This window comes from Terrapene carolina, unplaced genomic scaffold (genome assembly GCF_002925995.2).
Source record: "Terrapene carolina triunguis isolate 2854851 unplaced genomic scaffold, T_m_triunguis-2.0 Scaffold95, whole genome shotgun sequence".
NCBI lineage: Eukaryota > Metazoa > Chordata > Testudines > Emydidae > Terrapene > Terrapene triunguis.
In genome coordinates this window covers 29,091,717-29,104,773 of record NW_020664446.1, presented here as the reverse complement: position 1 = coordinate 29,104,773, position 13,057 = coordinate 29,091,717, and the positions used below count along the sequence as shown (strand labels likewise).

Below are 13,057 nucleotides of genomic sequence, written 5' to 3'. Positions count from 1 at the left end.
GGTTGCTATCAAATCCCCCCTCACTCTTCTCTTCTGCAGACTAAACAAGCCCAGTTCCTTCAGCCTCTCCTCGTAAGTCAGGTGTCCCAGACCCCTGATCATTTTCATTGCCCTCTGCTGGACTCTCTCCAACTTGTCCACATCCTTTCTGTAGTGGGGGGCCCAAAACTGGACGCAATACTCCAGATGTGGCCTCACCAGTGCCAAATAGAGGGGAATAATCACTTCCTTCGATCCTTCAAAAGACTTACACATGACCTAAAGTGAAGCACGTGTACAAGTCTTTGCAGGATCAGGGCTTTAGTCAAATGATTCCCACTAACATGGAACCATGCAGCTAAGAATCAATACCCTGCACTGAATCAGGATGCCCTAGGACCTGTGATTTTTATCTCATATACACGGCTGTGAATCTTAAATAACTTTTGACTTCAATGGCATTTCTTTGGATTTACACTAATGTGAAGGTGACCAGGATACACGGCTCTTGGAGTCTTTATGTCATGAACATGTCCAGGGCTTCAGAATTGTAGCTACTGGAGTAAAAAATCAGTTTAAAAGAAGAGGTGTATTTTTTGTACTGACATTAATTTTCAGGTAGAAAAGCAAGTCCCAACTCTGAAGGTCTGGGAAAATTGTAAGCCAGGGGTTATAATGGAAAGGGATTATCACATGCACTACACACATTCACTATACTCTTTCTGACATTGGCTAACTACACAGATGACTGCAGTTCAAACAGGCTACACAAAAACAGGCTAATAATGACTCTGTGCACCTTGGCTCTCTAGCTTGGATTTGATAGTAACATCTGATTATTGAACAATTTGTTTAATAAACTTTCTGCTTTGGTAACAGGCAGCATGATTTCTCTAGAGACCCAAGAGTCCTCCAAAAAGGGGAAGAGGTGAGACAGGAAACTAATTCATGGGGGAAAAAAAAGCAATAAGAAAAAGAGTCCTGTAAGGAAAACTCACAGGTATGTGTGAGATAAAGATATTTTCCAAGGATAAAGCCAGAGTAAGGAAACAGAATGTCTGGATTCATTATCTGGAACCACTGAAACTACACAGACTAAACAGATGACCAGGCAAAAGAAAGGCATTGCTTTGCTGTAGCATTCCTTCAACCCAACCTTTTAATTTCGTTTTCCTGAGATGCTTTTCCTCAGATTACTCTTTGTCTTTGCTCACAAGTAGAATTTTTTTAAAAAAAAATTAAATTTGGCTTACCTATCAACTGTTCTAGATTATTATAAATAGAAATCATATTTCCGGATTGAACTTTCTGGCTCTGTTATGAAAATATGCTCTGTTTATGTTTTAGTTTAACTCTGATATTTTAATTAATTGTATCTCTGATATAATTCATTTGAAGAATGAGTAGAAGAGGCAAGAGATCAAAGAGTAATTCTCTTCTTCCCCCTGTACCCTTTGATGGCACTGTTTGTGTTAAGTATAATTCCATCAAGCCTTATTTTTTTTAATAAGCTAGAATTAAAGGGGGAGTTTTGCAGGCAGTTAACAGGCACAAGTTAAAAATACTTACGCTTACATATTTAAACTTTGCACTGAGAACAAGGGGTGGAAACAGCTGCCCCTGTATATAATACTCCTAGTAACTTTTTCAGACTGAAAGCAGAGTTTATTATTAATATTATTTATGCAGCATTGTAGGTCTGTATCAGGCTTTACAGAAATAAAAGTAGAAACACTCCCTACTCCAGAAAACACATAATCTAAAGGCCTGATCCTGCTAATTGCTCAGCAACCTTAATTTCCAATGGAGTCTGGTGTTCAGCATCTCTGACCAGACTCTGCAATTTGCAGCATCAAATTAAGCAAACACAGGGAAAGATAATGGACAAAGCTGGTGGGAGAGAAAGGAGGGATGAGGGTTTCAAAAAACCAAGATAATGTGATCTGAACTGTTATGCTGCGTGCAGCCCACACACTTCGGGTTGTACATATGAATGTATTTATTTCAAAGAGAAGCTTGTGGAAAAAATGTGAAAGAGAAGCCCTAGGAGTGGAGGTGTGGTGGAAATCTAGTGAACAGAAACAATTTCAGGCTAGGTAGGGTAGATGGGTGCACTAGAAAAGGGAGGCTGTTGTCACACATCAGGGGCAGTGTATGAAAGGAAGTGCATGGAAGGAGACAAAGAAGAAGAGTGGCGGAGTGGAAAGAGTGTGCTGAGAACTGAAGCATGGGATTGAGATGGGAGGTGAGGGCAGATGTGCAAGCAGGTACAGAACTGTGCAGTTCCAACCCCTGTCCTCCCTTCCATACACTTTCCTGCTCTCTCCCTATACCCCTTTCCCCATCTCACCCATTTTTTTGGACTTTGATACTATCCAGACAATGACTGGAGGTGGAGGAGGTAATGGCAGCTGCATCCCTCTTACAACCTTTAGTCTAATGACAAGGGCACTCAGCTGGGATGGAGGAGACCCCAGTTCGAATCCCTACTCTGGTGCCCTAACCACCAGGCTATGGGGTATTCTGGGGTGGGTCTTTCTCAATCTCTCCTGTTGAAGCAGTTCCACTTTGTAAATAATTAAATATTTATTGAAGCAGGGACTTCAACTTGGGTCTCCCACTTCTCTGTGCTAATAACTAATCGAGGGAGTGCAAATGACTCTATAGCCTGGTGGTTACAACACTCACCTAGGAGGAGGGAGACTTGTACTCAAATCCCTGTTCCAGAGTGACGATTTGAACCTGTCTCCCTACAGCAAGGTGGCCCTAGTTAGTGGTTTAAAGCACCATGATCATATTGCTCTATGGTATTTAGATCCTGACAGGAACCCAGTGATGTATACCCTAGAAACAGACACACATTCTGTTTAGTGTGAAGTACTAACAACCACCTCACATATAGATGTGTAACCTAACAATAACTACAGTACATTCTATGAATAAGGACTTTGTAATATTACCTGACTAAAGGCATGAAGGACTTGAGTTACTTCTTGTGAATACGGACATTCAGAATAGTTTTCATCTGCCCAGCGTCCCGTCCGGTTACATTTACGCCATGCCTTTGACTCTTCTGCTCCATTGTGGAGAGAAATGGAGCTAAATGAATATTGAAGACAGGGGTGATAAGCAGTTATCCCAGCTAGAGTTTTGGGCCATCTATGAGGAGGATAATAATAAGCAATTTTAACTTGACATGCCTTATTTAGAACCAATTTACAATGTGGCAGCAATATTGCAGAAGATTTAAAAAAACTGTCAGTACAAAGTAATAATTTAAAACATTTTATTTTCTAAAAATAGCTTCCTGTTTTTGTGCTTTGTGGTACATTACTTTGTTTTCTTGGGAAATGCCAAAAATACGCTAACCCAGAGTCTGGCAGTGATGAAAACTGGCAACTGATTTGTTCTAATGAGGCGTTTGGTTGTTAAAAAAAAACAACATAGATGGCATGTTTCCTCCATTTGTGTCTATGCAGCTTTCTAAGAGCAGAGCTAAAGGGCACAGAACTATCTGAAAATGCAACATCTGTTATTAAAAACTGAGTGGCAAATGCTCCAAAAAGGGATGGCCATTTGTACTGTGGGTTTTGGCCCAAAGCCACAGAAGGGAGGAGCATGAGTTCCCTTGCAAGCTCCACCTTCTGCCTCAAGCACATGGAAACCAATCTTTTGGGGATCTGCAGAACTTGGGACCCATGGGTGAGGAGGGTGCTAAGCCCGAGGTGAAATGGGACAATTATGCTCTAACAGGTTTCCCCTAAAAAGTATAGTGGATAAGCCAGTGTAAGTTACACACGAGTTCCTCTGCTGTGCTGTCAAGTCACTCCTGGAAAGAGGACTCATAGGGCAACAGCAGTGAGCACAGCTAAATTAGGCTAGAGGGGACCAGTAGGCAATGCAATTTCTCTGTACTGCTACTGCGTTCTCAAGAGCTTCACAAATCCCAGGGAATCTGAAACTTTTGGGGCTGAATCCTGTGCCTGTGGGGACAAAACATGTTCAAATGATTAAAAGGGGAAATCAGAAGGAAACATAACTACAATCTCACAGAGTTTCAAATGCCATCATAAGTTTGGAGAGGATCAGGCCCTTTAGCATATGTCTATACAGCATTTTGGACTGAGCATCCCAGTCTTGGTCAACAGACTCGGGCTAGCAGGGCTTGGAACTAATGTTACATCAGTATAATTTAAACTGAGGACACGTCTACAGCGCATTTTGGAGCGAGTCTCCCAGCCTGGTTCAACAGACTCAGGCTAGTGGGGCTCATACTAGTGCTCTAAAAACAACTGTGTAGACAGTGCTTTCTGGAAATCTAAGTACACTATGTCCTCTGGATCCCCCTTGTCCACATGTTTGTTGACCCCTTCAAAGAACTCCAATAGATTAGAAAGACATGATTTCCCTTTACAGAAACCATGTTGACTTTTGCCCAACAATTTATGTTCTTCTATGTGTCTGACAATTTTATTCTTTACGATTGTTTCAACTATTTTGCCTGGTACTGACGTTAGACTTCCCGGTCTGTAATTGTCGGGATCACCTCTATATCCCTTTTTAAATATTGGCGTTACATTAGCTATCTTCCAGTCATTGGGTACAGAAGTCGATTTAAAGGACAGGTTACAAACCATAGTTAGTAGTTCCGCAATTTCACATTTGAGTTCTTTCAGAACTCTTGGGTGAATGCCATCGGGTCCCGGTGACTTGTTACTGTTAAGTTTATCAATTAATTCCAAAACCTCTTCTAGTGACACCTCAATCTGTGACAATTCCTCAGATTTGTCATCTACAAAAGCCGGCTCAGGTTTGGGAATCTCCCTAACATCCTCAGCCGTGAAGACTGAAGCAAAGAATTCATTTAGTTTCTCCAAAATGACTTTATTGTCTTTAAGTGCTCCTTTTGTATCTTGATTGTCCAGGGGCCCCACTGTTTAGCAGGCTTCCTGCTTCTGATGTACTTTAAAAACATTTTGTTACCTTTTGAGTTTTTGGCTAGCTATTCTTTAAACTCCTGAGTCTGTCGAACAGGCTGGGAGACTCATTCCAAAATGCGGTGTAGACATATCCTCAGTTTAAATTATACCGATGTAACAATTAGACCTAAGCAGTCGTACAAGTACTCAGCTTGCCAGTGACGCACGTAGCACACCTCAATTATTAATGTTTAGATTAAACATGTAAATTAACCCTTTTTACTTTTGCTCTGTAGGTTGATTTGAACACTAGTACATAATATGCTGACAGGTTCTGAGCCATCTACATCTTTTCAATTCCAAAGAAAGCTAAGTCAAGAAGAAAAATTATCTTCCTTTTCCACAGCTGACTAACCAATGAAATAGTTCATCGCATAGAGCAAAAACATTGGATGCAAACTGAAATGTGAACAGAGTTTGGAAAAAAAAGAAAATTAAAATACCACATATTTTCCTCTTTGCATTTGAACTGAATGTTACCTTTAGTGAATGGTAGTGTACTGTATTAGCTAAAGGCCCAATTCTTACCTCAAACATAAAATCAATGAGGCTCCTCAGAAAAGTAAGCACCTAATGTAAACAAGGCTGTCAGAATCTAACCCTTTAGGATTAGGAATAATGCAACATAATGCTTTTACCTTTAGCTCTTAACAACAGACCTATAGTGAGTGGAAAGCAAAGTACAGCATCACACAGAATATTGTTCAGTTCATAGGATCAGTTCACTCTGATTCACAATGCATAATATTCTTATTGCAATTATAAATACCACCTGGGCCTGCCAACTAAAAGGACGAACCTTCCACAGCATTTATTGCTGCTCTGCCCAATAAAGAGGCAGTTCTTTTTAGTTTTGCTTTTGTGGATGATGTCTCTCTACCTACATATTTGCTATGATATCAAAACCTCAAAGATCTTTCCATTAAAAATTACTGGCATGTTAGCTACATCTCAGAGGAGAAACCTTTGAAACAAGCTTCATGTGTTAATGCTAAGTTTGCTCAAAAGAAGTTCTCTATAATTTTACATTAATTCCCTTCAAATGCCAAAAGAATCCATGGATTCAAGATACTTTTGATCTATGCTTCAAAACTAAATTTGTCTGGATTTTCTGAAAGATGATCAATAAAGAGAGAAACATGCATTCCTGTTCCTTTGATTTATATAAAAAGGCAAAATGCCTTTGGCGTTAGTTTGAGACACTATGTAGGAATTTATATATCTTTTATTTATAAATAAAAGGATGGCATTTACTGGCAAGTGTATAATGAGCTTCTTAAAGTTGCCATTTGAAAGCTGCATTGTGTGGCACTCAGTACAATTTTATATCATCTATTTCAAAAATGGTTCATTAAAAAGTACCCCAAATTCACCCGTTTGGGGCTGGACAGAAAGGTAGTTTTGCCAGTAACAAATAAACCCAACAAGCTCTGGTTGAGACTTTTAAAGGAATCCAAGGGATTTAGCTATGTATCTTCCATTAATTTCAATATTTTCCTTGAAATCTGTGGTGAAGCAATAATATGTTTTGGGGTGGGTTTTTTTGGTAGAATTGTGAAAACAATCTTTGGTGACAGTAAGTTTTCCTTCTCCCCACAGCTCTATGTATGCTGTACCATAAGCGAAAGCTAGAAGCAAAGTCCCAAGAAAAATGAGTCATTCTCGCAGTTATAGGATAAATTAAAAGAAGATATTTATGCCAGTTAGAAGCTTGTACAGAGAGCACTTAGCTCCCACAGGGAAAACTCCCTGCCCACCTTACTTTTCTTTTAATTAATTATGCAACATCAACTGTTATTATGATCAACCTGGCAACAAGTTACCTTCTTGCTCTTTGGGGACTGTTACACATTGGTGTTACTGCAGGACAGGTTAAAATAATTTATCTTAGAGTTTTATACTCATCACCACCATATTTCAACTTCTCCCACTTAAAATCTCTAGCAATAGTGGAATCCCTAGTTGATTTCATGAAGTCTCTGGCTCTCCTCCATTTTGGGGGTTAAAAACTTTTTAAAACATATCATGCGATTAAACTGGAGATAAATCATAAGTTACATTTGGTCACCACTTTGTGCAGACTATAGGATTAATATGTAATTTTAGAGGGAAAGTCTACCCAAATGCAACTAATATATTTAATCTCTTTCGAAATACAATTTGTGGGTAATACTCATATTTATTTAAAAGAACAAGTTTTTCAGAAGGCAGGGTTAAGTATTCTATTACTATTTTTTCAAATTATATTACACATTACTAGGTATTTGGGGAACTTGGGTACTATATTCATAAAAAGTCATCTCAAGCAATCTGTTTGTTTATCTGAACAGTTTTCACTTTACATTTTTAGTACCTCCAGTGGAGTATTCCGTAACAGTTGTAATGCTATTGATTGCTCCTAATAGCACCTGAGCAAAACAATTTGAACTGGAATGGATTCATCAGAAGTGTATTGAAGATTATATCCTTTAATGTTTTAGTGCAGTGGTTATTGACTTATTCTTTACTATGATTCCGTGTTACAACAGAGAAAGGAGTCCCCGAAGTTTTCAGAGCCTCCTCCCATTTAACCATAATGAAAAGGAAGGCAGTCACAACCCCCCTAAACCTTCCATGACCTCAGATTGAGAACCCATACTATACTGCAAGCATTATAACCGACTTTCTCATAATGCATTCTATAGACCATGGAGCACTTGCTGGTGGTCCTCAGAGATCTGGCTAGTCACAAGGTGTTGGTTCTTCCTCCTACTAAAGCACATTAAAAACACAGCAAAAACTAAGTGAGATACTTTCCTAATGTTCCTTTTCCACATGAGCACTTGTTGCCACAAGGATATTTATATAAATCATGGATGAGAGGGAAAATAGTCCACAGGTCAATTTCTTGCATTAATATTGAGGTCCATGCTGAGAAAATGTTTGAGAACCTGTTGTAAGTAATGTGTCCAGTATGAACTTATAGATCCATTTTATAGAGGACAAAGGCCTTTGCTTTCTTCATATTTGTATATTTTAAACTTAGACAAAATCATACCTGAAATCTCCTTTATTATTAATTATTCTTTCTTCAGGGCAGTAGGGTGCTGCTGTTTCTAATACCACAATTTCTACATGCTTAGTACTGGTTCCATAGGAGTTGTTGATCAGACACTCCCAATCTCCAGTTGCACCAGTGTCAATGCTGGACAAGATAAGCTCACTATATGTATATATAAAAAAATAAAATACAAATTATTGACCACACCTAATCTATGGACAGGTAGACATTTGTTACTTGAAAAATATGAAGTTATCTTTTAGGGCTTTACTACGAAAATACAAAACCATTTGTGTGTGTCTATTGCTATAGAGACAGAGAAACGGTGATTTGGTATGAAGTTTTCATCAGCATGAATTTGGATTAGCTGTTCTGACCATGAGTGACAAAGCCGCAGATATTTGTGCAGGTCATCCCAAATGAGTATCAGTTACATACAAAAAGCTACATGAAAAGAATGTTATTTACGCTGCAAAGTCAAACAATGGAACGTTAGAAAATGCCACATTTACAGTTGCCACTGCAACCTTAATTTGGCCATGATGTCCTCCTGTCCTCCACCCCACAGATGTTTTAGCAACTCCAAGGCATTCCCAGTCCAGTGTCTGGTACTGCTACAGCATCTGCATGGGCCTGGCTCTTTACAATTTTCAGTGATTTTAGCAAACTGTCAACATTTCCTGAGGAATGCAAGCAAGAAGATGAAAATGATAATTTTTTTTAGTATTGTGCAACTCAGGGACATCTGAATGGCATTTCAAGGGACAAAGAAAATGCATTTGTATAGCCAGGGGGTTCTCGTTGTTGGTTCTGCAAACCGTGGAGGTGTTACTACTTGTCCAAAAAAAAAAAAGTCTCACAAACCCTTAGAATGGAGTGTTAAGAAACCTAAATATAGGGGTTGCTATCAAGTGCTCAATATTGAAACTTCTGTGTAGTACCACACCATACTAACATGTTGACTCTGTATGCCAAATATTCTACAAGGTTTGGGGAATTATTTTAGAACCATTTCTAAATTTTATTGATACTATTCTTCATAGACTTCAACATGTCAGCCCAGCTTCCCTTAGTATAATGAGTGAACCCTTTACCCCACTGAAGTCAAAGGAAATTTTACCATTGACTTCAATAGGATCAGGATTTCACCCAATGAGTGCAATTCCATAGATCTTATAAACAAAAAATTCTAATTATTAAATTTTCGGAAGCAAATTCAACGTTTAAGTCCTTATTAAAGATGCACTTCTGCTGTGCTACATACAGCAACTATTCTTGGTTTGAGTCCTACCTACAACAAATCTACTTGGAAACAAACAAAGATTGTTCCCCTTCCTCTAACTTGTGTGTCTGTCCTTAGACTGGGAGATTCTTGTGTCATGGCCCATCCCTTTCAGAATTTCTGGGAGGTGCCTTGTTAATTGTAGTGACAAACAAACAAATAAATAATGAGACACCTTTAAAAGGTACCTAAACACTTTTATTTACATAATTCATATTGATATTTAAAGGTGCAAAGTGTCATGATCTACCATGAAAAATTTACACCATTGAAAAAAGTTTGCTTTCTAATAAACAAATCACAAAATATTAGACCGTAAATCTGTCACTGATCCAGAACTGAATATTGCTCATTCTGATCCTCAAGGAAGTGCGTTTCTAGGAAGAAATTCTAGATTTCAAAAGGAGTTGGGAGGGTGGGAAAGGCAACATCTCCCTGAAAATTTTTATTGTTTTACAAAAATGGCAGCTGTTCAAATCTGCTTGGTGACTTGGAATGTTAAAATGGATTATGGGCAGAATGCAGGGCAGGTGATAAATGTGCATGATAAAACAATATCACATAGTCCAGTAACTGTCAAACTGATATCAAAACAAAATTTGAGGTCGTTAAAACAAGACCTTATCGGCAGGTGTTTGGAGGTCCTTCAAGCTATCTGTAATGAGTTTGACAATTTTTAAAGGCAATGTGTAGTAAAAAGAATTATATCAGAGTTATTGCATTTGTCATCTTAAACTTCTTGACACATTTCTACTCTCTTTCAACTTAAATTATGATGAATAAATTAAACAACAACACATTAGCTGCATGAAGGTATCCAATTTCCTCACATATAAACTAGTTGAACTGATGCTTTCATTTATATCAAAATGGACTACAACTGATTGATATACAACCCATATTCCCATTTTTTTCCTCCATAAACAATGGAGGACGACTTCCTCAGCTAGTCACTTCAATACCATTAACCAGTTGATAATGATTCCTAAATTAAATTTACTCTTTCAGACCACAGATACTTTCACATTACCTTCACAGTCAGCTGGGGACAAAAACTTCTAGCTAGTTGAAAAATTTCCATTGAAACTGTTTTTCAATAAAACGTTTTTTGAAAAAAATGACCTCGCAGTGGCGTTGGGGCAGAATAACTTCTGAAATGCGTGGAATATGGGACAGTGAGATGAGCTAACCTATTGATATAATTGATAAAAAAGCATATGAGATAACTGTTAAGGTTTTGCATTTGAGTACAAGTTTGATGAAGTTGAAGTTGCTTTTGGGTATCTGCTGGATACAGATGTGAAAGCTTTATGGGGGTACCGGACTGCATTATTAACAGATTGTGGGGAATCTGAAGCTGGAAAGGAATGTACGTCTTTCCCCTTAACTTCTTATTTGCATTCTTTTAAAGTTCTGATTACATGAAGTTTTGCCATAATCTTAACTACTATTAAACGTAGGTTTTGTTTGCTATTAAGTTAACTCAATTTTCACACAGCTCCATAGGCAAATATTTACTAGCATAACATTAGCCCTTACATTAGAAGTACAAGAGATCAGCCTTCTCTGAGATCATATGAGGAAGCTGACATTCAGATTCATTTAGCCTTCTATGAGCCTTGACTAATAGTGGACAAAGTAAAAGGCCAGATCCAGCGTTAAGCAATGCAGAAGACCCTGCATAATGACTAGGGTATGAATTACCATCTGGCCATGGCAAATTAAGAATTAATTTATATTCCTCTAGGAACATTTTGGGTAGTGAGCCCAATGGTGAAATTGTTCATTTTCTTACCATCTGGATATGAAAATGATCAACTGATTTTATTCTCCCCTGGAGGCTTTTTGGGGACTGGTCAAGTAGAGAAACCTTTTACATTCTTAAAAAGAGAAGTCTGTAAATTGTCCTGCCACTCAACTGGATTCCTTAAACATTTTTTCACCTATAATCCTTAGCAACTTCAGGTTTCTGGAAGACTTTAAGGAAAGCATGGGTCTGTATAGAATTTTAAACTCCTTTGTAAATCTTTCCAGGAGGTACACTGCTTATGCTGTGTCTTGGCATTATTACAGTAGCCTTCTCAAAGGTTCCAATAATAATAATAGTGTTTTTTGGCTCCTAATAACAGGCTGTTCTTGAGTTTCCTTGAGGATGGTGGTGAGTCTTGGCAACAGGTAGAAACTCTCAGTCTCCACGTGAGCCTACAAGAATGCTGAATTTAGGGAGCTTGATCAGAGTGGAATCCAGACATGAGGAGGATGGAGGCTCCTGGTCCCTCCTGTTCACAGGAGATGCATTTAGTTGCGCCTCTGGCTGCCATCTCTCCTTCAGACACCTGGCTTATCCCACAAAGGCTGAGGATCATTCCCACGAGTTCACTCAGCAGACCTCGTGGCAGTAGTGAGGTTTCCAAGGGGTGAAGCAGAGGACAGGAAGAGCCCACTGCAGTGGGCATCATGCCTTTCCTAAAAGTGGAATGGTTTTTCTCTCTCTTCTTGAGAGGTGCAGTAGTTGCCATTTCCAGTAGAAGCTTGTGACATGCCAAGAGGTACAGTGGAGGAAAGTCTAGGTGTTCACAAGAGGGGATTACTGCAATTTGGAACTGAAGTGTTCTGATTGGAGAGCTGCCTGATGAAGTCAAAGGGCCGAGTAGCACAAATTTTGTTCATTTAGATTTCACTGTCAATTTATCATGCACCTTATATTATAACACAGAACCTTGAAAGCAAGGAAGAGAATTGTAGTGGTGTTCACTCAGAGGCCAGCTAGCTCAGTGGGCATGCTGTGGCATAATAGTCTCCAAAGCCTGGAGGAATAGGGGGCCTTGTTAGGCAATCTCAGGGTCTGGCAGCCAAGTTACAGTCTGTCCTTCTCTATGTTGGACTAGGGGCAGAGGGAAGGGTAAGGAGACCTGTGTGACGTTGTGCAGTCTATATGGTTTTATAAAAACATAATAAGAAGTGAATATAATGTAACTGGAATATGCTTCATGCAAAAGGTCTCTTGTAAGGTATCATTACAAACCTTATAATCTACTGAGTATGATCATCCCATTTGTATAAATGTACCACTCTTGTATCTAAAACTAGAAATATGAAATATAACTCTGAGGGCCTATTGTAATTATGTAAAGTGTGGGCCATTAATAATGGTTTGGAAGCTTGATGACTCCCATTAACAAGGACCATTGTCTGCAGATGGCTGTGTTTACCTGTTAGTCTTCCTGTATATGTGTGTGCTGGCAAGTGGGCAATGAAGTCTTGCAGTGACATGTGATCATGTCACCTGAACTGGAATCCATTTTTAACGTGGTGCTTTTCCAGTGTGTGTGTGTGTGGGGGGGGGAGGTGGAAACCCAGAGGGACAAAGGGTTCCCGCCTTATGCAAAAGATATATAAAGGGGTGGAAGAGAACAGAGAGGGAGAGAGGAGCCATCATGAAGAATCCCCTAGCTATCACCTGAGCTGGAACAAGAGCTGTACCAGGGGAAAGAATTGTGCCCAGGCCTGGAAGGTGTCCAGTCTGAGAAAAAACTTACTGAAGCGTCTCTGAGGGTGAGATTATCTGTATTTAGTTTGATTAGACATAGATTTGCGCATTTTATTTTATTTTACTTGGTGACTTACTTTGTTCTGTCTGTTACTACTTGGAACCACTTAAATCCTACTGTCTGTATTTAATAAAATCACTTTTTATTTAGTAATTTACTCAGAGTATGTATTAATACCTGGGGGAGCAAACAACTGTGCATATCTCTCTATCAGTGTTATAGAGGG

At 38.9% G+C, this 13,057-nt stretch overlaps 1 protein-coding gene across 2 annotated transcripts in view; it reads right to left on the bottom strand.

Annotated features, from left to right (window-relative positions):
* Positions 1-13,057, bottom strand: part of ADGRA1 (adhesion G protein-coupled receptor A1) — a 466,576-nt gene that overhangs the window by 202,368 nt on the left and 251,151 nt on the right. For both annotated transcript variants that reach the window (XM_026651172.2, XM_026651174.2), the window contains exons 8-9: positions 7,996-8,160; positions 2,940-3,138 (exon numbers count right to left, since the gene is read on the bottom strand). In XM_026651172.2, the coding sequence (XP_026506957.1) occupies positions 2,940-3,138; positions 7,996-8,160 (364 nt within the window). The remainder of the gene's footprint in view (positions 1-2,939; positions 3,139-7,995; positions 8,161-13,057) is intronic.